Source organism: Takifugu rubripes, chromosome 15 (assembly GCF_901000725.2).
Source record: "Takifugu rubripes chromosome 15, fTakRub1.2, whole genome shotgun sequence".
Lineage (NCBI taxonomy): Eukaryota > Metazoa > Chordata > Actinopteri > Tetraodontiformes > Tetraodontidae > Takifugu > Takifugu rubripes.
This window is the reverse complement of record NC_042299.1, coordinates 12,453,428-12,479,672: the sequence shown is the minus strand read 5'-3', so window position 1 is coordinate 12,479,672 and position 26,245 is coordinate 12,453,428. Positions and strand designations below refer to the sequence as shown.

Here is a 26,245-nt window from a genome sequence, read left to right as displayed (position 1 = left end):
CGTAACGCTGGTGTATTTTCTTTGCCACTTTGGATGTCCTCGTTAAACACCACATCTACAAAATTAACTTAGAGGACAAAGGAGGTCACATATAAACACCAAGCCACATACGTCAATGCAGGAACAGAAAACAAATGGCACAGCAGCTCACACTTTTAATTATCTTCTTGTCTAACCTGCCCTCCAATCACAACAAGGGATGTCTAATAATCCATTTATTGATGCATGAAAGACAGGACAATAACGCAGAAGCTGCGTACAAGTGCAGGGAAATCTGAGCTTAGGGAGGCTCAGGAGGTTGAGTAAATGGAGAATATGTTTAGATTTACTGTCACTTAGAACCACTGTTAGTACAGAGTATGAGAATATGATATAGCTCTGAGGCAGTGTTTATTACCATCAGAGAATTCAAGATAAAATACATGATTACACTTATGATGGAACACTTAAGTGATAAAGACACTGCTGTGAGAGCTGTATTCCACTGAGAGATGGGCATAATGAATATGCTTTGGCTAATTTATGCTGGCTAATTTGTCTACATTTTGCAAATCTTTTTAAGATTGATTTTCGCTGCCAAATACGGCGCGAGCCCGGCTCCGCATTAAGTAAACAGCAGGCGGGAGGTTTGCCTTTGCGTCCTGATGCTTTAAATTCAATGTTCGGTGACAGTTCTCGTATAGCGTGTCATTCCGCTCAGACTTTATGTGTGAGATTTAACAGGCTGCGCAGCAGACGACAGCCATTTGTCTTCCTATTGCTCATGAGAATGCTGCTTTAAACGAAGCGCCGGGTGATTTTGTGTTTTATTAGAAGTGACAAGATGCGAGATCTGCACATAGAAACAATGACAAAAAACTGCCAGATACGAAAATTAACAAGCAAGGAGCCAAATTGGCATTTAAAGCTATAGGCTGCTACACACAAGTTGACAGCTTTTAAATTTGTTCACGTTGCCTGCCTGTGCATATCCTCCTCTCTGAATATACAGTACAATACCGAGGCTGTGACAACTGCCTACAAGCAACCAAATTGCCGAATGGCACCATCCTCCTAGTGCAGAAAGAGAGTGAGCGAGAGCAACACATAATATTCACTGGTCAGACGGGCTCCAGAGGCACCGCGAATGATTCCAGGCTGTCTGCACAAATGTTACATCTGTCTGCTGCCCGCTACGGCTGAACTTGGCATTGTTTGGTCAGGCACAATAAAGACAACTTTCCTGAGCTTGTTTTCTTTCCCCTGCATTCTACTGTGTATAAGGACCCAAATTTCACCCCACGCTGAAAGGTAGCGATCAGCTTTAGGTTCCCTCAGATGTTAAACCGAGGCCATTCTGGAGAGTAGAAGAGAGGGAGGGAGCCTCCCTGTTCTCCTTCACCAGATCGAACCTCGCACAAAAAAACTTTGTGAATTTAAACCCTGATGATGACTTCTGACAGGTTCTCCTAACAAAGACCAAGTGATTATATTTAATCACCGTCTCTCTGCTGCTTAAGCATTCCCTTCTTGTGTCAGCCAGAAGAAGCAGCAGCGAGAGGGAGCGTGTGGGGCAGAAGATGGCAGTGGATGACTTGGTGGTCTTTTCAGCCTCCCCGTGGGCAGCAAAGCAGGCTTGCATGGCAGCCCCGTCTCCTAAGACAAGTTAATAAGAAGAAGCAGCCCCGGGGGCAACAGCCGGCGAACATTATCACTTTGAAAGCAGCCAGAAAAACTGACATCTACTAGAAAAGTACTCGCAAAAAGAAGTGCTTAATTACCTGCTCCTACTTGTTCCTGCTACAGAAAAAGCTCATCTGAAGATAGACATCGTTTGCAAATAAGTTTGTCCCCCCCTCTTCCTTCCAATGTAATGTTTGTGCCACTCTATTGTGACATACATTCATTTTCTGCACCGTCCAGTCCGGCGTGTTGTAACGCAGCTCCTCTCGGTACATGTGAACCGCCCAACGACCACTTCAACAGACATGTGGTGTGAATGAATAAATCATGCTGCAGAGAGAGGTTCCTCTCCTGAGGGCCCACATTCCCCTTCTGCTGCTTAAAACACCAGTTTCTTCCTGCCATCTAAATGAGCCACGCGTGGCCGCGGTGAAGCAAATAGGAGCAAAACTGTCACCCTGTTGAGGAGACACCAATCATTATACAGCATGTTCCCTTTTATTTCAGCCATGGTAATTAAAATAATGGAATAGTGGGGTGGGCAGGTGCTCCCATCAACTAGTTTTTTTTTTTTTTCACCAATTAACACTACAATAATATTGCCTTGGATATTGCAGATGATGTTATTAGCATTTTGATGGAACACAAGTGCCTGCATGTCTGGCCGCCCGAGAACTGCTCTCAAGTGGGAAGTTTCTGTGAGGTCCGCTGGGGATGAGTCACGTCTGGTTCTGCAGAAACACACAGTCGCAGTGATCACAAAGGTACAGCGTGAAATCTTCGAGGTGGGATTTTATCGGACACACGCAGAAGCCCTGAGCAGGAGAAAATAATGAATTTCTCATATTTCCAGTTTGGACATCTTGGCAGCTGTTGGGAAATTTGACTGCCGGAACCTGAATATTTATTTTTCCTTCATTCACTGAGCCTTTATTCAACCAGGTCGGTCCATTGGTGGAATGACCTCTTTTTCAAGGGAAACCCGGCCAAGATAATAATATTAATTATATAACATGTATGAGGGCGTTGGCTTGTTTTAACCATTAATCGTTCTCATTACTTCAACTCCTCCCACCGCCGGTCAGCTCAATTATACATGAATACATTGTGAAAAATGTATTATAACATCAGGGGTGAGACCGGTGTGTTTTCATACAGCCACCCTGTCTGTTGTCACAGGTCTAACAAATTGGTTCTCGGACCACTTGGGAGCGTGTGTGTGGTCTGTGATGGTTTACCCTGCACAGAAGAATCAGAATCAAATTCGAATCGCTGAATTTCTGTGAGACATCTTACCAATTTGCTCTAAAGCATCCACGCCAGATCTGGGCGTCGCTCCCTGTGACAAGGATTATCTCACGAATACCAGAGGGGGAAAGATAACTGACAATTGCTTCGGGTGAAAATGGCTTTTTTTCCCCCTCTGTCCTTGCTGGCTAGACAAATAAGTGCCGATGTGACTTTTCAATCTTGACCAATGGTATCAACCTCAAGGGCAAAAACAAACATCCAGCCATACATGCTGATTACAGAAATTCAATGTAATTATTGACTTATATTGCAGCATCTTTATCGCCAAACATCGATTGTTTGGTCTCGCTGTGGTTTGGCTAAATGCAACGATTCTTTTTTTAATATTCATTATTTAAACAACATAAAACACAACATGTAAAGGCGTCATGATAATCAACTACACTGGCAGAACTTTAAATAAGCCATGATATCTCTTTACAGGACAACACAGAAATAACACAAAATTAGTGTTTATTTTGACAGCTGGTGCATTTATTGATCTGTAGTCCTGTGAGTCATTATTAATACATCACTATATCAAAAATGCATCACCTATCATCCACGTTGATGCGGTCTTTCTCAATTAAACGTGTACAAGGAAGAAAAGGAGACGGGAAGAAGGAAAGAAAGGGACCAGCAGAGTGTCAAAGACAAAGACAGAGAGACAGACATGGGGAGGAAGACTGAGACAGAGAGATCAGAGAGTTGGGGACAGAAGAACAGGCAACGATAAATGAATTCCCCAGAGAAAAGGAGGGACACGAAGAAATTACAGAACAAAAGGAGAAGACAGAAATGACATTTCTTAAGGGACTGCTGTGTGGCATTTGTAGGAAGAAAAATGAAATGTGAGGACCAGGGAGAGGTGGAAGGCGGGAGAGGGCATGTGGAGAATGGAATGAGTAAGAGCAAGAAACAAAAGAGAAAGTGTGTGAGAGGTAAGACTAATTTATGAGAAATGAGGCAGGAGTCAGTGAGGCTGGCTTGCTGTCTGATGGATTGGATGGTGGTGGTGGTGGTTGGGGGGGGGGGACTGAGTTTTTGCAGGTTGGTGGACAGAAAAAAAGATGATATGGATTCCTCTGAGCTGGTGTTTCTGCAGAAATGGAGGATGAAAATAAAAGTAAAAACATCACTTCTCTTTGGAGGAGAATGCCCCTGGCAGGCAGGTTGTGCAGACAGAGGCAAAGGTGGTTAGGAAACAAAGATGGAGACGCATACGCCAGCGAGGCGCGGGGTGATGTCACAGAGGCAACAACGCCAGACAAAGATGATGGAGATAAGTTGAGGTTTCAGACAGCTGTCTTCCAAGATGCACTTTTAAAGGAGGAGCCTCGGCCGGGCTGTTTATATGAACGCCGGCTCGTGCACACGCGCGGAAGCGGAGAACGCGCGAGTATCTGTCACAATAAAGTTCACATGAGCGTGAAATGCAGGACTGATGATCAGGGAGAGGCTCATTTGTAGTGCGTCAGGAGGCCCACATGCGCCAAGAACACAAACAGGAGGGGGGAGAAAAAAACAAAAAAAGCCTCTGGAGGTATCAATAAAACACTTAGGATTGAGAAAATATTCAAGTCTGCCCTCCAGACAGGATCCCCTCCCAAATTATGCTGACGGAGGAGCACAGCGAAGCTCCGAGTTCAAACATCAGCCGTTTTTAGTCGCTCTCATCTTCCAGCCGGCTCAGACGGTATCAAAGCCAGGACACACGCTGCTGTGTGAAATGCCATCAATGCACATACCAACGCGCACCTTCTCCTCCTCTTGTGCGTTCTCTCATGTCTCTCGTTCTATCTCTGCTCACGCACACAACTTTGAGAGAACCGAGCGGAGCGGAGGAGCAGCGAGAGGCTGGCAGCGCCGATGAAAGCGAGCGATGAAGGTGAGGCGGTAAAATACACTAGACGTTAACTGTCTACTGAACACATCACACAGACGTGCCGCCTTTTAAGTTCAGTCTCTTTAAGCGTGAGCACAATATCGATCAGGACCAAAAAACATGTTTGCCACGGCGAGATTCCCAAAGGAACACACACAACCGTCGCATCCACGGAAGACAAACCCAGTGACAACTGATCGCAGTGTCTAATCTCACCAACATCCCGGGGTAATTCCTCTGTAACCCCAACAACTATCTTCATTCAATCATCTCTATATCAACAGCCTTTCATTTCAAAATTACACTTCTAGGTGTTTCTCCTGAAGATGTCAATTGCTGCCATTAGTGTCCAAAAAGCTTGCCTAAAGGCTTATCCAACTGTTGATTATTAGTCTGGAGCAGGATCATAAAATACATTTTTGACTTGAAGTGACAATCCTCCGTTTTTAATATTTTCCAAGTATTTCCCAGAACCTTTTATTAAGAATTCCAGTATTGTTCCAGCAGAAGTTATTGCTGAGCCTGGATTGACTCCGACCTTCATCATTTCATAACCAGATTTATTGTAGATCTTTCACCAAAGCACCAGCAGAACAAGTGTAAGTAAACCGTTATTGCACAAACTGGCTGAGGACCGGCTCTCTGTGGGAATCAGTGGAGTAAGAGACGTAGGTAGAGAAGGTCCTTAGGCAGCTACCCATTTCGTTTGTTTGTATATCACGTTCACACATGTATGCATGCGCACACACAGACATTTTTGCATTAGTAAAAAGGCACAGCACACCTACAGAGGAGCGCACAATTAAACACACAAAGACCGACTTGGAACCTGTCAAGTGCGAACAAACTGATGACAAGACGGCGACAGATGGATTCACTGAGGAGAGACGAGCTACGCATTCAACTCAATTAGCAACGAGCTGCTGCATGAGGCCGATGGGATATGGAATCCTACCATGACTGGCAACCTGTCAATCGAGAAAGAGAGCCACATAAACAAGCAGGAAGCGAGACGCAACGAGTTAAACGTAATAAACCGATAAATAAATTCATTTACGAATAAATGGTATTAACCCGCCGAGTGGCAGTTCTGCATCAAAAAGGGGACATAATGTGACCGGGGAGCCCAAATATCCCCAGGCGCGCACGCACAAAGAAGAAACTGGCAGCGTGGAAAGAGGAGGAGGAGGAGGAGCAGTAGCAGGCTGCGAGGAGAGACGGAAAAGACAGAAAACAATGGTCGCTCCTCTCTTCCTCACTTTCTTTTCAGCAGCTCTGTTCATACATTATCCTGCCATGGTACCTAATGAGCCAGGCATCTTCAGCCTGACACTCACGCTTGGCTAGGCAACCCTTATTACACCGTGGAGGCACACTCACTCACACACCATCACAGGTCATCTCAGCAGCTGTGCGCCTGTGGTGTAGAGGTGCTCGCCATATTCAAAAGCATCTTTATTGTCTGTCGGGAGGGGGGAATAAAAAAGACCCATCACGCGATGTTTTTTAGCGCGTCCGCGTGTCACTTCTGGACATGTTTCGACTTGTTGTAAATGTGCTAGGCGGTCCGAGGGCTGCTGGTGGATATGGGGACGGACACAGCATGCCCCCCTCTGACTCACTGGTTATCACAGGTGCTTCATTGTTCATGACTGCAAACAAAATTGCCCTTTTTGTTGCTTTTTTATGGCTACGCGTAAAAATGTATTTATTTTCCAGGGCTATCTTGTCTGGCACCACACAAGGCAGTGCCAGGAAGTACCCTGCCGTGTGATGATTGTTTTGGCTGTTTCTGTGAAGAAGAAAAAAAGCTCCCACTTCAAAAAAGGCCACCTACAACTCTGAGTGGGAGACCAGCACAGCAGTGGGAGACCAATCAGCTGAAGGTACAGCAGGGGCAACGCTGTAGAAGTTGGTCAAATAAAGATCAACCATGATGACAGAATGAAAAAAAATGAAGTTGAGAGGATCCTTTTGAAAGGCTGGCAGGATGGATAAATGCCTTAAATGACAAAGACACTCATCTTGACCCTAAGAGCTCAGAAAATAGCACGAAAAAACACATGTGAAAGAAATCAGACCATTGTCTTTTCTTCATAAATCTATGATGAAATGCCCGGACTTGAGGTAATGTAATCTAATTCAGGTTGCAATCTATCTGCAAAGAAGTGATTGCTGCGGCTGGAGCAGTTGATTGTGATTTTCAGCCTTGTGGGCTGCTGAAATGTGACCGCCATTACACTGAAGAGGCTCAGGAAAAGCACTAATTTCGAAGCGGTTGGCTTGAAATTTGACAGGTTTTTGTTGCAGCTTTTTTGTTTGTTTTTACTAATAAAACCGCACGAGCCGAGCAGCAAAACACCAAAAAGAGACACAGGATTTTCTGCACACATTTCATAATAACTCAAAGATAAAAAGTAAGCCGGTTTGGAAATGTCGAAAATGGATTTACTATTAAAAACACATGGGCACTGCGAACAGATGTTTATGCAGTTCATCTTTGACCGCGGCACGTTTACAAAAACATTGCTCTTGCGATCAGCAAGTTTGGAATCACGTTACAAAGACAAGAAGTGACATATTTCACTAACGCTGCACAACAGACATTTAGCTAATTCCCCCATGTGCTGTGCTCAGCTGTAAGACGCCTGGGTGGGCACCAATCACGCTGTAAATACAGAGGAGGATGCAGAGCAGAGCTTCCAGTTCCCCCCTGGCCGTCTCTGTAAAGCCCGTTTCACACACGCAGATTTCCCACCAATGGTCCATCATTTTCACTGGAAGGGTTTATGTGTGAAAGAGCGCTGGTGCTGATTTTCTTGGAAATCTGTACCGGCAATTTCACACCTCAAAACCTTGTAACTTTACAGGAGACTTCCTGTTATGTATGAAAGAGGAACTAGTATTTATATCTTTACAGCAGTGTTCTGGACATCATGAGTTTGGTTTCCACTAAAACTGGAGAGAGGTTTGATTTCTTTCTTGTCTTTTCTTTTTGACATTAAATTTTCCAGTGCGACATATTACTGCCCTCTACAGGATATGCCCCACGGGCATGGCCACATAGTTTGGGAACAGGTGCAAGATGGGAATGTTCCGGAATGGGCCTGCGTGTGTGTGTGTGTGTGTGTGTGGATAGTCACTACTTGAGCTGGGATCTTATTGGTAATTATCCATGACAGAGGTTTAGGAGTCTCATCTGCAGTAGATGTGAAAACATCAATTCTGCATTTCTTAAGGTGAACTTGTCTGGAGGAGTGTGTCTTTGTCGTGCATCTGTGTATATCTGTGTGCCAGTATTCCAGGTCACGGAGGCTGCAAGCTCACGGGAGGTTTAACCTTGCTAAATCCACTATTAGGTGTTCTGAGAATGATGATGTGAGCAGTAGATACTCCCTGATGGTTTCACTTTCTAAGAGCATCCAGCAGGTCACAAATAGAGAAGCTGTGGGGGTATTACAAGGTCAGGGGTTGGCTTACTCTCAATATGATGACAATTCCATGCTGGCATTTTCATTTCCTGAAGAGACCGGTTCCTCACGGAGGCCAAATGCGTTTGCTTATTTTTGTTCAAATAACTTTTACTTTGCTTTTTAGATGCAATAAATGCTTTAAACATGCAGTGTGTCCCATTTTCCATTCATATAGACTGGAAAGCCAGGGAGAATTCTCATCAATATGGCTTTCCAAGGCATACACATGCATGAAATCAGATTGTGCCTATCATACACAAATGTGTCTTTCAGCGCCATTTTTTGTGTCCCTTTCATTTTGTCCTTCAAACGCCTTCAGGGGTGCAGCCATGCAGCCAACCAGTGGGAGTAGCTGATGTTTTTAATGGCACATGGTTTGTCTCCTAGTGGTGAGATAAACACGGGGAAGAGATTAAAACCCCAGGCTTTCTTGCACAATCTCTTGCCTCCATCCTCCTTTGCTTTAGAATGACCATGCCGGGCCAGCGCAGCAGTCTAATTCAAAACCAAAGCCATCTGGTCTGTGAGGCATAGTCCAGCCTCAAAATGCATACACACACATATATATTGCCAAGAAGAAACATAGAAAGGAGTGTCAATGATGAAAACTGGAAGGGAGAAACAGTCTATTCCCCCTAATCACCTAATTCTAAATATAGCTAATTTGTGCACAGAATGCTAACAGTAACCTACACAAGTGTACCTGTGGTGTAAAAAAACGAGCTTTAAATACGAGCTCCGTTGCTCTGATGGTGTCAGGATCGCAACGGCCACCCTGATGAAGACATAATCTCACTCCGACGGAAGCCTCCCCAGCAAAGATGATGAGCTGGGGCAGCTATTATGGTACCGATGGCTAAACACATCATTTCCTTTGACACTGTGATCAGGGAAAGGCAAGGGGCCCTTGGGTGGAGGCAGACCTGGAGAGTATGATTAGCTCTGCCATTTAAATGACATTCAAAATAATCGCTAATATCGGGTCTGTCAAGGTGAGAGGAAAGCAATGAAGAAGAAGCCAGCTCGTGTTGTGAAGCGATGCACGGGGAAAAAACCAACAAAACATGCAGGGATATCTGATCCCAGTTGATGGGAATGCTGTGTCAATCAGTTAAGTCAGGCACAGCGTTTGATTGTTTTACTCTGCATCGGTGCAGCTATACGGTAGTCACCGAGCACAGAGGAGCTGAGATCTGTAAACACTACAACTCCCATGGAGCCTGCAGGGATTCATCTGTTTAAAAAGGGATTGGCAGAGGAGGATATTAAGCATCAAAGAAGACCTGGCTCTAGTTGGCACGGAGAAATACTTTGAGTTCTGTCCAAATACATTTTATTCTCTTGTAAAAACAATGCCAGCCATTTGCTTTCAGAGCCACTTGGATGAGAAATTAGAGAATTGGTTAACTTTTCTTCTTTCCCTTGGCTTATATTCACCTCTTAAGGCATACCGTCTTTTAAAACTCAAAAGACATTGCTCCCTCTCTTGCCTGAACAAAAGAAGGCATTATCAAACCTCACTCTCAGCAGCTCTAGATCCATTTGGTAAACAGCCTGTGTCCTACAGTAGTAATCAGAGGGTATTTTTGAGGGATTTGCAGGCCGGCCAGGAGGCATCCGCTGGAGTGATCTCTAATTGCTAGAAGCAGAGACCTAGACTGCCTGGCGCTCTTTTGAAGCCATCAGCAGCAGCTTCCAGCCAGAGGAGCCAGCAGGGGCAGACTTCCCGCTGAGACACTCTCCTCTTCCTCTTTCTTTGCTTCCTCATCCCTCTCTAGCCATTCTAATTTTCCTGCTTTTCATACGCTCGGTCCGTGTTCTTTCCAACCTTCCCCTTTCTATTTCTCCTCCAACTGCACGTGTCCCCCCCCGACCTCTCCTCTCCCACTCAGTCAATGAGCCAGCAATCACTTTGGAGACAGACATCCTCTGCTCAGTCGGCCATGTTCAATCCCTAGCACCGGTGGCTGATGAGGCATTGTGGTGACGTCAAATACCAGAGCTTTACAGGGAGCAACAGTTAACCTGTGGAGGCGTAGCTCTGCTACCCAGGTTACAGGACTCATACTGGCAGTCGCCGTAAAAAAATAATGAATCTGATATGCCAAAGAGATGAGAGATAATAAGACCAATTATTTTTTCCCCCTTCTCCCCCAGTGTGGAGAAAGGGGTAAATTCATGTCAAATACTTGCCGTATAGTGACAAAAAATGCCACTAAAGCCTTTGTTCATGGAGGAGTTTGTGGATGCTGGTGTGAAGTATTTTGCTCTGCGAGGGACATTTTTTTGAAATGGTGACAAACGCAACAACAAAGTCAAACTTTGCTGCATTTATACGGCCCTAGACTAGGAGGTTTGCATCGCTTACAAAGGCAGCGAAAAACCCATAAAATCAACAAAGACACACATGCTGAAGAGAAATGCATGCTGACATCCACGCGAGCTGTCTCCCAGGCAGGGTCTGGGTGTCTGGAAGGCAACTCGCTCAGTGTGACATTGACTCTTCTGTGCCAATTCCACACTGGGAGATGCACTTGCTAGCTTTGCTGCCAATCCAGGTAAAGAGATTACAGACACACACAATGCAGTCTTCTGTTTGTCTGCCAAGAAGAAAACCAACCCCTTAAGCCTATATAAAAGGCGCTATAGACATTCACACTCTCTCTCCCCCTGTCCCCGATCAAAACCAAGACTCTCATTCATCTCCAGGAACATGCCTTCTAATATATGTGCCTGTGCTCAGTGGCTCGCTCGCTCAAAGCCCCCTAATGACTGAAAAACAGTTCAGCCTTTATTTCTTTCTGCTGCTCCCTGATACTGTTGCACATTACTATGACTTGCATCATTCAAATAAAGGAGGAATTTGGCTTACAATCAGTCACACAGGCATAGACATAAAGCTACTCTAATGAATGCCATCTGGTTACAAACTACTCTAAAATAATGTGTGTGTGGGGGGGGGATTTCATTAGTGTTTCATCATGTGTCTTAATGGTGTACTTAAAAAGGTAAGAGAGCATGTGCATCCCATAGAATAGATAGACTTCAGGTAGCAACTTTAATATTTGAAGTTGCAGCCATTAAGTAAAAGCCTGTTCAAACTAAAAGCCTGAAGAAAACTACAGGGCTGATGCAGAGTTGTTTTTCTCCTTTTTTGCAGAGCACGGATCAAACAATCACTGTGGCGTGCAGCTTTGACCCAATTAGTCAGCTACTTATAATAGTAAGAATGCAATTAGAGATTGGGTTTGCGATGTACTAATTTGCATTGTCTGAACTTGTCTTTTTTTGGGTTCCTGTGAATCAGATGAGATGTTGAGAAGCCACTCCTGAACACATATCCCACCATTAGTGTACCGTATAGCGCCTCAATATACTTCCCCTTCTGAAGGTCCTGCATGGATTACATCTGTATAATTGTGCTACAGAGGAATTTATTAAGAGAGTGGCAACATGGTGGGCTAATTATGGCACGGAGAAGTAGCACTTAATAAAGGAGAGGTAGCAAGGCAAAGAATGCATCCATCATGGACTATACCTTGTACTTACAAATTAAACATCAGTGCTTTGGTAGAAAATGATAGTTGCCACTCTTTCATCACCATCCCCTCCTCTAAGAGAGGCCATCTTTCTCACCTCAGCAACACTCTCCTTGACACTACCAATTGTGTTTGACAGTAAAATCACATCTTAGATCATAGATAAAATGTCAGCCTGCAGGGAGGCAGAAGACAGCATATGACAGAATGATTTTGAGCCGGGGCTACTCCAAAAGCTTTTATTTCACTGTTTCATCCCAGATACACGTGAAGTCGCGGAGAGGTGCCATGTGTGACCGCAGTGCCCATGGCGTCTCAAAACACCGCCCCTGTTTTAACCCTCATGGAGTGCTGCATATACCTTCTGGGTGTTTAAAAATGTAAAATACACATTGCTAATTCGCTCTTTTCTGTCACAAAATGATGGGGACACTGCAGCAGAGCAGGGAACAATGGGTGCCCTCTGGCATCAACCTCTGGACAGCCCAAGCTGCTCACCAAAGACACTGAACTCACCCACAATGAACTGCTGCAGTGGGAAGGGAGGCTTAAGAGAGTTCAATTTCCAACACAATTGGCTGTATTCTACTCCTTTAAATGCCAAGGAGATGGTGTGCAGTGTGTGCCTTTGTGAGGAGCTTTGCTTACAGCGACTGTCCTCCAGCAGGAAAGACAGAGGGGAAAGGATGGCAATGGAGAGATGGCAGGGTGACGACGGGCTGGGTGACGAGATGGAGTACGGACGGAAATAGAAAAGAAAAAGAAGAAAGAGACGCAGTGAATGACCAGGGGTGATAGAGAGGGAGAAAAGAAAAAGTACAGAGAAAATGAAAACAGTAAAGAATGTCTCCTCTGGCTGTCGTTTGGCCAGCCTCACAGGAACCATCTGAAGGACAATGCAGCTACTAGCAGAGTGTGACGCTCGTCCCCTATCTAATACAGCCCGGCCCAAAGAAAACACACTTACAATCAAGTGTCGATCATGCATCTCACACCCAATAACCGCTCCCTGACAAAGCACGGATTATTAGCAGCACAATGCAGCAGCTGTGTTAAAAATAATAACGGAAAAAAAAGAACACCTTTGAGGAGTGTGTGATGGATTAAAAGTCATGGAGATAGCATTCAAATGAGCAGATCTGTAATCATATGTAGGTTGTTTTTTTCTTTTACTATTATGGATTTAATGTGCCTGTAAAAACAAAATTATAGAATCTCAATTAAATATAATTGTGCTTAATGGCTTCAGCGACATTTGTTTCCCTTATGCTCATTAGGGTCCCCACTCTTATTTGACTTTTAGGCTGCTCCGTCGCTGCGGGCCTTAGATGTAAGCAGGCTGATAATTCAGCTGCTATGCATATAGTAAGCAGAAACCACATTTGGAATATACAACATGTCACTGATGCATATTGACAGCATTCAAGGCTGACGAAAAATTGGTAATGGAAAAAAACTATTTCCAAGAAGCCAAGTCATTATAAGTGAAATGTTATTTCCGGGGCTTCAGCTTATGGAAAAGGCCTCACGGTTTAAGAAGAAATCCACTCTGTAAGACTTGAATTGTTAAATAAAGTATGTGTTTTTATCTCTGCAGTGCTGCCGAAAATGTGGAATTATTTTTTCATGATTCAATCTGTAAGATAAAAATGAGCACACGGGGGAAATTGATTTGAACGGCGGGCTGCCAGATGCTCATCACCGGATCTGTAGGCAGTGTTAAAGAGGGGGCCCCATCCGTGGCTCGTCTGATATTATATTCAGTGTCCTCTCCTCTGTGGTCATGAGCCAGATGACCCATTAATATTACACAATCACACCAATGGATGGGATGAATTATTCAACCTTCCTGATAGGTCTGTAATAGTCTGTGCAATTCATCTGGAAAGCCTGTTGTGATTTTAAAATGACAGCAGCAAATAGCCACATTTTCAAATTCCAACTGGAACAAAATATGAAAATGCTGTTTGGACAAAACAATGGCCGCAGACACGAGAGCACCTGCATCCTTTTAGTGTCACACTCAATATAAATACGGCCATTGTCAGCAGAAAAATCGTCATGGAGACGATTTCTCCATCATTGTCTCCATTTGAAGGGCGTTTTGCTGCCCAAAGACAAACGCCTAACAGGATCCCAGAGTTTGCTGCCCATCCCCACTCAGAGGAGGACTGGCAGTGATGCAGAGAGCAGAGCGGGTGAGAGACACGGAGACTCAAAGAGAGAGGGAGAGAGTTCTCAAAGCAGACTTCACACTGGGTTCTGTCACTACAGATCAAAATCCCCTCAAAGCCATAGATCCCTTCCACTATAGTTCACATGTTCCACACTTAGAAACTGTTTACCAGACTGAAAAGAGTTTGTGTGCAGAAATTCACACTCCCACGCATGCACGAACGCACATAAAACGAGACTGCCTGCACGTACACATAAAACAATGCAGCGTTCGATCCGAGCCAGCTGCACTTAAACATTTATACGGGCTGAGTCTCTCTGCAAACAAACGTTTACAGCAAAGCAGCACTCAGCCCAGTTCAGTGAGATCCTCTGATGCCCACTCTGCCTACAAGTGACTCGACTGGTGTGACAGAAAAACGACTGCTGCTATTTCCTGCAGAACTACCTGTCATTTGCTGTCAACGCCTCACAAAGACACCAGCACAGACCATTCAGGCAGGTGGCTTCCAAAAAGTTCCCATAATGCACCGACTTGAGGATTCGATTCCAATAACACCGGCAGAGGTTTCCAGATAAAGTGACAGCCCGGTGAGTGCGTGTGTTTACTGGTGGTTAAGTCGGGCCTGTGAGCACGCAGCTTGGCTTAAACGCTGCATTGTGGTGCAGGGTGGAAACCTGTCTTTGGAAAGTCCTCTGCTTTGAGAGAGAAACGTCCCCACATCTAAGATAAGGAGCTGATGAGAGATAGCGATAAAGTCAGTGCTTCTCCTGGGCCTTATCTGATGCTGTTATCTGACTGCACAGCACCCACCATCTCACAATCTTTACACCCTTTAAGCACCTCTCTGAAACACTCACACCAGCATCATCAAGCACACACGCACACACACGCACACACACACCTCCACGCCCACACACCATCCAGCGTTCAAACATTCCAAACACCGTACCAGCTTATTGATTAGTTTGACACGCTCCCATTGTTGAACAGACGGTACACCTAATATCATGCAAGATTGGAACTGTTCGGCGTTATCTCATGGGGAAAGGACATAAAATGACAATTTTCTCACCTTTCAGAAAGACAGAGCAAAAAAAAAACTGAAGGAGAAGGAGAAGATGATGAGCACTCACCTCTATGTCTGTTGGTAGTCTTATCAAACATAAGCATGGCATCATCAACCTGAAAGACACAAGAAGAGCACAGAAATTAGCTTCATCTTTTCAAATAACTCCCGTCTCCCCCTCCCCACTGAATTCTAGTCGCTAATTACTTTCAGACTATATACAGTATAACTGTAGCTATACCATTATTTAAATCAGCTTTCTGCTACATAAACATCCTGCGGTCAGAAGAGCTTTTTTTAAATAATATAAAAAAGATTTGTGTGCGTATGTGCGTGTAATGTGGCATCACAAGTGCAAATGAACCATATTGACATACTATAGGGGTAAAACCCCTCCAAAACATTGAGAGCAGTGTGGACAATATGTTTATTTTGATGAACACCGATGTCCAGTGTTGTGGAGGGTGACAGATAGACACATTACTCTAAGCGGGCGTGAGACAAATGGGATCCTTCCTCATCTTGCCGCCACAGCGGCAGCAGCATCCACCATAATATCATCCCTCATCATGTCCAATAAAGCCACACAGAGACAGACAGCCCCCCCCCCTCCCATCTTCACACATTTCTGAGAAACAGATCTCCAGACATTCTGCTTTCTGAAGAAATTCGTAAAAAACAGAGCGAAGCATGCTCATTTAGCCTGTGCGTTTTGTCTTGGGAGGCAGAAAAAAGAGGCACAGAGGGGTTAGAGAGCAGCAGCAGCATACAAAAACAAAAGGAGGAACACTCTGCACCATTTGCTCTATGGTTATAGTCTCTGGGTAAGTGTAACGGTTCCACCGAGGCTCGGCGGTGTGCAGGGGGGAAATCTGTGCGCAGTGTTTTTCATGGTAGGGCGACATGGCTCAGGGAGGAGATGGAAGAGGCAGGAAAAGAGGCTCCGCTCATGCCGAACTGTCCGATTGGACGGAGAGGCAGGCTAGCACCGGAGCATTGTTCTCGCCAACATCTTGCCAAACATTTGGCCCAGAGAGCAGGACCCCGTTACTGACTGTATGGATCGCTGGGCACATGCGGCCCCCATTTATTTTCACTTCGGCGAAATATTACGGAATTCTAAAATGTATTACAAGAACGTAATACTGATTCCGAAAAGGTGCAATCAACCACAAACACCATAACGATCCCCAAACACGTGTAGCAATATCCCTTAAATGATAATAATAATGCAGGAATCTTGTTAATTAAAGGTGATGTTGACTTACATGCTTTAAAAACACTCACTTTAATTCAGACTTCAGCAGAAACGAGGGAGGGAACGAAGGTGGGGAGGCTCATAAAATCTCACCCGGAGTGGAAGCGCAAATGTTTACAATGTTGTAAATTAAAACTGCAGCTCAGGCAAATCAAAACAATGAGTATTGCTGAGGTGAGCAGGCGAATTTATGAGAACGAGGAGGTTCTGCGTGGGACTCGGGGGGCGGTGAGGCTATGTCAAGTCACAACAGTAAAAACTAGACGAGATTATCCTGAAATGAATCGTTAACCGGGAGCATAAATTGACTGCTGCCACGGTGACGGTGCGGCGTGCACGTCTGCACCAGCCCTAACAAAGTCAATAAGAGTTTGCTCTGTTGACACAACACACAGAACACATAAACCCGGCGAAAATAATGACATTTACCGTATCTCTGAAAAATGTGAAAGTAGAGAAAAGGAGCGTACAAACACGCAGCTGCCGAGCAATATCACCTGCAGCGACAGTTTTATAAACAGACGTTTATAATGTCACGTAACCCGACCTGTGTTTCATGCCGGGCCATCTAATGAAAAACACATTAAAGTTAGAGTTAGTGGGATAACTAGAATTTGTGCTGCAGAGGGTTGTGATTTCACTGCCTGGCTTCAAGGAACACACTTTTTTTTCTTTTGCTCCAGCAAAGTCAGTTTTTAAGCTTTGTAAAGCTTTGTCCATCTTGAAGACACCGCAGTGATAAATATCTTGGGGTTGTAATTTTTCATGGCGTACAATGACAGAGTGGAAGCTCCGCCACGCTAAGATTAAAAGCCACGTTGGCTGAATTATGTAAATGTTTGATGTGTCAAAGTGACTGACAGCCTGAGATCATTTACCTGGGTGGCAGAAATGTATAGCTCCTGCGCTCATCATCTAACATCAATACTGAAAACGCAGAAAGAAATATGCAACGGTGATGCTTCCACAAACAAATGGTGGCAGCTGCTCACAACGGCAACCGGCATGACAGAGATTGATAAAGCTCAGGGCTGTGACGTCTGCTCGGAGATTGATGAAACTCATCCCACAAGCACCTGCAGAAATATTGGCCATGGCGTCACCTGTTGAGTGCCGGCCACTGCTGTGAAGTGTGCCTATCTTGAATGATGAGAACAGGATCATCTGCAAAGATCCTCAAGTGACAAACACCTCTCGGGGAGTGTTGACCAGGCTGCTGCTGTAAAGCCGCGCGGAGATGGAGAGCCGAAAGACGGAGGCGAGGTCTAGTAAAGGAAGTGTATTATATGGATGTGCGCGCTGTGTTGTTGGGACATTATGTGAGGAGGGCCATCCTGTCAACGAGACCTATACAACAAAGAACACAGATTCACAGTGAAGCAGTGATGGGCACTTTACCAAATCATGTGAGAGTCACACTCCAGCAGGTCATACAATACTCTCCCTCTCTCTCTCTGCCACTTGCACAGTCTATAGAACCATCTCCCGTGCTTCAGGGCTTTTCAATGTAGTTATTCAAGCAGAACACAACTGTGTGCCTCCATCTGATAGAAGGTTAAGGACCTCTTCACTGCTCACAAAAAAGCCCGCCACACTGAGGTGAGGCCTGGCTCACCTCAGGGAAGAAATCTTTCTACGTCCTCCTCCTCCTCCTTCTTTTTCACTTTTCCTTTTTCTCCTGGCTGGGTGAAAAGAAAGGTTCAAAGGATAATGGCTGTCTTATCACTATGTAAAAAGGGAATGGGAACTCCAGTGAAGTGCCTGGCCTTTTGTGACAATGAAGAAAAGAGCAAAAGTCTATTTCACAGTGGTATATGCTCCAGAACAGCCCATGACCACTTAAAGAGGATGGTCACCGTGGGGGGAGCTCGTTATTTAATACCCTGACACCAAAAACCATTTGACACTGCGTGAGGTTAAATAAAACATGCAGCAATGTTCACGTCATATCCATCACTAAAAAAGTAAACTGTTTAACAATGTCACCTGGTGCACTTTGAGGAAAAAGAAACACGCTGGCGGGTTTAAAAGCAGATTGTGATGGCGTAGGTGGTCCCTGACTAACTAATATGGATATATAGGCACCCACAAAGCAGCTTTTCACTTTTGAGTTCATCCACGCCGACGGTACATAAATCAGCCTGTAAACTGAACCAGAAAGTCCCAACGCAGCTTTGCATCAGTCAAAAAAACAAAACAGTCGATTAAACGCTCGACTAAACGCTGTAAAAGATGCTATCACGTTTTCTCCGTCAATCGGCATCGCGCATGCTTGTTCAAAAATTTTAAAAAGGGACAAATATGTTGCTGAATGATGAATTATGTATCAAAGGACAAAGGCATCAGAAAAGGCTAATGTGCTGTTTTTGGACAGCAAAACAGCAGAGGTGCTGGGTGACAGGGAGATTTAAGTGCTCAGGAAATGAATTATGACAGCGATTTAGAAGTGTTAAATGCACATTTACATTCAGCTTACCAAAGGAGCTTTTCCAACAATTTGGAGTGGGGGTGACACTGATGTAGATCATCTTTGAGGCGAAAGGCACTCGAAGCCACAGAAGGAAGTGACCTGGCACTTCTGTTGACGTTTTGGGCTCTATTTTTAACCGAGCGCACAACGGCGAGAGCGGGTACCAGATATGTTTTTGCCTTGCCTTGATCCATTACATATCATTTAGCAGCGGGAATTGCTCTGCGTGTGTAGTTACCTGGCAATTTTTGGTGTCAGTTTTGGTGCCGGAGGATTACTGGGATCTGTGCGCGTCGTGCCAACACACACCAACACACTCGGTGCTGTTTGCGTGTGTTGGCCAGGTGATGCTCGACACCCTACAGAACGCTTTTGTCAGGATGTGACGAATCTGACGTGAACAAAACCTGGTTTGAATATCTCACCTAATAAATAACCACTATCGTGCACCACCGTCCCAAATCCTATAGTCAACATCACACAATACAAATAAGACACAAATCTTTAGTGAGATCTTTACAACCGGCCTCAGACGAGGGTAAATGATGAATTGGTGACAATTACTTGAACTACAAATAACTGAATCACGATGCTGAAGAGAGTAGATTGTTGAATGAGAGAGATTTCCTGCTATATAAATAAAACTGACTTGACTTGAATTGACACAGGGACCAAGGATAAGCTGGCTAATTAATCACCTTGGCAGGGTAACCACTTGGTGCGTGACTTTGCAATATAAATTAATACTGTCATTCCACCTGCTGATTTTGTGCTTGTCAGGTGTGGTTAGCTGTTCGGAACTTAATGCTAATTCCAAACTACCAGTTTTCGACGAGCTCCGCAGCTCAACGCTGGACGTGGAATTCTGAAAAGAGCACCGGCGCACATTAAAAGTGACGTGGAAACCTCCTGGTCTCGAGCTTCGTCTGTCACGCGCAGGCTCTTCCTGCACCACCTTGGGGTCGTTCTGCATCTTCTCTGGTTCAGGGTTTGTTAATGAACCATGAAAATGTGAGCTGCACAATGCAGAACTCTGAGCATATAATTCAGGTGAAACGCTCTGAACCACTTTGGGCCTGAAACACTCCCCACAAACAATCAGAGTGAGTGGAGAGAAGTGAATAACTGGAGGACACAGCTAGTTATTAAGGACCAATAATGTTGGAAAACATCCATTTTCCTCACCTGCCTCTGAGCAAACCCAGCTGAACCTGTCCCACGGCACCACTCCAGAGAATGTGATGGTGATAAATAACAATAAGAAAAACCAAATATCTCTACAGGTATCAATGAAGCATCATTATCATTTCCATTACCATTATGACAGAACTGGGTCACAGTCACAGAGAGTACTCGACTGGCACTGCCCCTTCATCAGCACTCCCTTTGCAATGGAGAGCATCGAATATTCTATTACAATGATGGCAATTAACAAAGAAATAATAGCGACCCAGTGACAATGGACAAATTTGTGACAACCCTTCCAATTGTTCTTCTGCAGAGGAAATCTATATCATTGTCTGGGAACGTCGAGCCGCAATGTGCTGCGTGCATGCCTGAGCGCTTTAACAAGTGGTGGCTTAACGAGGAGCAGAGGGCAAAATTTTAACTCCTTATAAGCTCTGGCAAGTACACAAAGAGGGTTAAAAAAGGATGAAAATGCACACCTAAGCACAGAGGTGATGAACAAAACGGCCATTTATTTTTATGCCATCTATCTAATTTCTATTACTGTGATATTGGCCTTTGAATTTAAAATGTAGATGCTTGATATGAGCATTTGGAGAGAAAGAAAAGATAAGAAATGGGCCACAAGGACACCCCAATAGGGACAGCATATTGATTTTTAATGGACAATCACACCTTAAGGAAATGTGTAATACTGTATATCTTTACACTGGGTACATGAGCATAATCAGCTCCAAGGGTTCACATACATAATTCATCTTTTTTTCCAATAACTAATTATAGAACGATGAGAATGACAGTAAAAGAGAGTTTGTGTGTTTTTCCAGCCTCATGTGACAGAAATTCTACTGTATGTAATTATTAATGATATACACCACCGGCTGAATGTCAACACTTATTCCTGCAACTTTCCTTCATGTTGACATTAACAAAATGGCTTGAGAGGAACACTTGAGGAAGACAATTCCTCAAATCTGCCCGGATTACATATTTATGAGGTCCCCTGCTCGGCATCCAAGGAGTTCGCTATGGTGATACAAACTAATGTATATTCCAACAATGAACTTTGTGTGTCAGAGAATGCCTCTGAGCTTTGTTGAAATGGTTGCTACAGCTCCAACCAGGGCGCTCTGTGCAGTTTCCCGATCAGCAAACACACAATTAAAAAGGCAGTCATGCTGAGGCCACTCTAATCAATGTACTGTTACAAAGAAACATAATGAAAGGATGATGGAGTGATGCCTTCAGGAGCCGACTATAATGTTATGCCGCTGTGGCAAAACAACATTTTATTAGCACATCTCCAACCCTGCCCGAGCCTCCTTAAAAACAACAACAAAAAAGTGCAGCTAAAAAATAAATTATCTTTTCACACCCTTTTGTTGAAAACAACGCTGGAAAATATTATCTCTGCTTCAGAATACAGTTGAGCATTGTCAATTAGGTTTTATATAAATCTCACTCTCATTTAAATGACTGTTTCCTATTTGAGATAAGACCGGAATCTGGTATTCCATCTGTTTCCATTCCTCCCAAGAATGCTCTCATCATCCTCACATATGGTTTTAAAGTCAGCTCAGGAAGGCTCAGTCACACTGGGGTGTGATGCATTGCACTTCGGGGCACTCTAACCCTATCATAGCCAACAGGAAAGCATTTGTAAGGTTCTTCCGTCCTCTGTGAACGGGAATGCGCGTGTTGCAGGAGTCTGACCTTGCATTCGGCCTCAGAGAGCCGTGTCCATGCAGTTCAGCTCAGGATACTCGAGGAAGTAATCCTTGGCCTCGTCCATCAATCCCCTGTCTTCCTCTGCCAAGCTGTGGGGAACTACCCATTATGGAGTCATTTTATTAATAGGGCCCCTTTCCTCTCCACCACACTCTTTCAGAGTGCCTCCTTATTCTGTCAGAATAGAGTATGCCTGTAAGCCACCTCCATGAAGCTGCGGCGCCAGGGCCCTCCCTCATTCTCCCATGTGGAGGCTCTGGCTGGGAAATATTATGCTTTCAAGCTAAAATACTATTTGGAGAGGTGAGCAATCCCTAAGCCCTAGAGCAAACAGTTTAACATCGATGACTTATTTAAAACGATATCCTTCCTGCCGGAGAGCCAATCAGATTCCTCTTTTGCACATACAGACGAATGCACGCACGTGTGTCGGCAGCAGTGAGTGGAGGACAGGAAAGATGTTGGGGGAGACAGTGTGAAGACATAACAGCGAGGTTAAAGAGGCACGTTTATGTGCACAAATGAGTTGATCGTGTGAGGGAGTTGCAGAGGACAATAAGGATTACGCTGGAATAGCCGACATGGGGTTAGCCCCACCACTGTTTATTAGACAAATTGCCCTTTTAAAATTCAAGGTCCTTCTGTTCTAGTGGCCCCCGCATGGAATTGGTAATCTGGCCGGGTTTATTTTGTGTTAATATTTAATGGTGATTCAGAATCCGTTTTCTGACCACCAGCATGTTTTTAGAGTCTGTCCTCCGTTCAGTCTAAGCTCGATCTTATCCAGCTGTAATTGTTGCTGACTCACAATTAAAGGGCCTCAAAATTGATCATCACATGCTATCACGGGGCTCTGTTTAGCTTTTTTTGGGGGGGGGGGGATTACCCTGAATGCAGAGGTGGGCTAGAACATTTGCAGCCAATTTAAACTGACTGACAGATCCGTTCATTATGAATGTTCTTTAGTGTAAACATTTAATGGATAAAACTTTAACCTGTAAAACACACAGCTCCATCACTCATATTGAGCAGAAGCCTGTTAACACACGCAGGAAATTTGGAAAAAGCCCTCACAAACACCCAAGCAGTAGCAGCAGGAGAGGCCGAGCAGATTTTAATCACATTACTGATGAAAAGGGACGTCTCTCACACCGGCGACACGGGGTGGGGGCAACGCTGCCTTAAGTGGGATTTCTCTTCGAGTCAAAACAGAACATACATGTGTAATGAAGGCAGCAATGTGAGGACGGGTGGAACGATCTCTGCGCCGCTGCTCTTTTCTGCCTGAGAATGAAAGAGCTGGCCTTGAATGGAGAGGATGATTTCATCTCTTTGTTCGCACCGAGGGCGTGCGGGGATTCGCGGGGCTGCCGCTGCACCTCTGCGACCGCCTGAGATTTAACTAAAGCACAACGTTGCTAATGCCTTTGAATAACCAACTACAATATAAGATCTAATAAAAGACAAAGGCTGTGTTCATGAATCTGTGAAAGTGCTCAATGACAGCATGCTCCGACGTTCACAGGTCCAATGAACAGGAATCTCTCATGGGAGGCAAGGTGTGTATTATGTACTTTGATATCAATAGGTGAACAAGAGGCATGAAATGAGCTGCTAGCTGGAGCTGAATAGCATTCATTTTCACTCACAATAGCCACCGTCCCTAATACCTGTAGTGTTTTACTCAGATTAGGCTTAAGCTTTTTTTTTTAAAGGCCATTTCAATAATTTGACATTTCTCCCCCAGAATGGGAGAGAATGAGCGCAGATAAAAACTTTTTTTCCCCCCCCGCTCCCTCTCCTTTTCATGCAAAACACTTTCATCTGTCATTTGGTGATAGCCCGTCTCTCTTTGTCAGCACAAATATGGAAGCCCTTATTTGAATATGGTTACACATCCCTCTATTTATTAAAGCTTGGATTAACATGACAGGAAGTTTTGTCTGGGGGCTCTTTAAGATGGCTCAGAGAGGCAATCTGGTGACAGTAATAGGATCCAGCTAATATACTTGACTGATGCTCCTTTCCCAGTGTTATAAAGCAGAACAATCCAACAGGGGTTCTGGGAGTGGATTCATTGTGGGTTTTTAAAAAAAAACTCTGTGTGTGTGTGTGTGTGTGTGTGTGTGTGGGGGGGGGGGGGGGGTGCTAATCAACCAGAATACCATCACTTAGCAAATATAAGGGCTGAAGAAATAAAAACACTAAAGGTCACAGAGCAATTCCATCAGGACAACCATGCTACAATTAACTGAACAGACAAAGGAACCAACAACAGCGAGAGCTATAATAATGTTTTACTCCAGAGTGTCAGTTTGGTTTGGTTTGTAAAACATTGTGAAAAAAAATAAAACCTGAATTGTAATTCCAGCTTCTTTTTTTTACACCAGTGAAAACCTTGTTTTTTTTCTTTTGTCTGAGTTTCTGTGGTTTCTGCACTGATCGAAGGTGTTCAAATCAATTATTCCAGCTAGTAGCTATATTTGTTTACATTTATTTTTTGTTGGATGTTTTAGTCCGAACAAGAAGCATGTTCGACTCCATGGAAGCTGCCATCAATTGTTCTGAATGATTTTTTTTAAAAAAGATCATTCCTGGCCACAATGTGCAACAAAGATCTAATCATATTGATTAAAAGCTGCACATGCTCAGTGTGTGATGGTACCAGGAGACACGCTCGCTCACGCCCGGACAAAAGGTGATCAGCTTTCCCTGAAAAAAAAAAAGAACTCCGGTGTTGGAACTTATATTTCTATTATTCAGTTAAAAAAAAATCGTCTCTTCTTGCAAATTCCTATTTTTCCTGATGTTTTCCCGCGGATGGCTCCATCGCTGTCACCACCGCTGTGCCGAGAGGGAGACGCTCATAGACATTTCCATATGTCAGGCTGTTGCGCCGAATGGAGCGGGGCGCGTGCGTGCACGCGTAAAGCTGCGAGTTAGCAGATCAAACACGCATCTGTTTGTGAGATAGAGGGAAATCTGTGCCCCTGCACCCCCCCCCCCCCCCACACCTAAAACCACCCCCAAACCTCTCAATACTAATTAACGATCCACTGATAGTGGCCAAATGCCAACTGTCATTAGCACCCAAAACAACACAAGCACACAGATGCAGACGCACGCACACTCAGACACAGATGCTCTGTGGTCACCCACACCAGACCACTAACAGCCATCTGGGGATAAGATAAACACATTGCTCTCTGTTTCGCACTCAACCTCTAGCGAGATGAAACCGGAGCAAAACTCGGCGTGTGAAATACCCAGAAAAGGCTGTTTATTAGTTCTAATATTCCCACGTAATTGTCTACCTGCTGTGTTCCGTGTTGTAATTGATAGCAGTGAGCTCTGCCAGTTAAACAGACACAACCTGCGTGGCGAGCGTATGGAAATGAATGACAACTTCAATTCTCCAGCAGCTACGAACCTTTGACTCCACCACTGATAGTGCCATTTGCGCGCTCTCGAGCGGTGTGCTCAGTAAAGCATCTGACAGCTATCTTTGATTTTATTTTACGAGAGGTTCAGCAATGCCTGTTTCCTAAAGGATATGCCACCCACTCTCCCCCGCCTCTGCCTTCTCCCCATCCCTATCTGTCATTCCGTGCCTCGGTGACAGGGTCAGATAGAGAGGGAGCAAAGTGGCGAGGATTGTGACACTGTAAGCAGATGAGGGTCTCCCTGTATCGAGGCCCCTAGCACAACACCCATCAAAGCTACCCAGACAGCCAACAGTTGGTCTGAATAATGCCACCCACGCCAGCTCCAGCAGGGAGTCCGGAAGGAAAACAGAGGCAAGAAAGCACAGTGACGCCAGAAAAAGATTGATATTTTAATCCTCCTATCGGAAATCAAACTGTGCCATCATTAACATCCATTAAAATGCCATATAGGAGCATCACACAGAGTGCATACCTTACTCGCAGTCATATTCGATTCTTTAAATGTCTGCTGTGATTTTTATTGCTGCTGTGTCTCCGGAGGTGACTGTACCTGTAGATATCAATAAAAGGAAATCCTGTTTCAGCTAGCCTTGCGTGTCTTCCTTTCTCTTTATAAAGCTCGCCCGCCACCATCTCATGACATCATTTATCTCTTAGAGCCTTGTGATCTCTGTGTCAACGGGTGAGGCCAGAAGCTCACACTAGCTCAGCATGTATCACCCCCGTTTGCAAGGCAAACCATCACCGAGCGCATTTAGCAAAGAGCTCGACTATGAACTACAGCGCGCTAGTAAATATCGTAAGTGCTGGAGTCTTCACACCTGACAAGGTGGCACTGGAAAGGCTGGAAAACTGACTGAGGAATGCTGATATTCTCAATGATTCTGGAAATGTATCATTAGTGGGAGACAAGAGCTGCTGTTGACGGCAACCATGAGGATTTACACATTTCATCAAGAAATTCTGCAGCCTTCCCACAGCGGCCTGCAATCTTGGTGTGTGCTGATAGCGACGGGGGTTTATTAGTTGTCAGTGGGCGAGGTGGGCGACCACCCACTGGT

The 26,245-nt window shown here is 44.6% G+C and overlaps 1 protein-coding gene across 9 annotated transcripts in view; it reads right to left on the bottom strand.

The window, feature by feature from the left end:
* The window catches only part of msi2b (musashi RNA-binding protein 2b), a 182,195-nt gene that overhangs the window by 61,566 nt on the left and 94,384 nt on the right, over positions 1 to 26,245 (bottom strand). For all 9 annotated transcript variants that reach the window (XM_029848482.1, XM_029848483.1, XM_029848481.1 and 6 more), the window contains exon 7: positions 15,162 to 15,210. In XM_029848482.1, the coding sequence (XP_029704342.1) occupies positions 15,162 to 15,210 (49 nt within the window). The remainder of the gene's footprint in view (positions 1 to 15,161; positions 15,211 to 26,245) is intronic.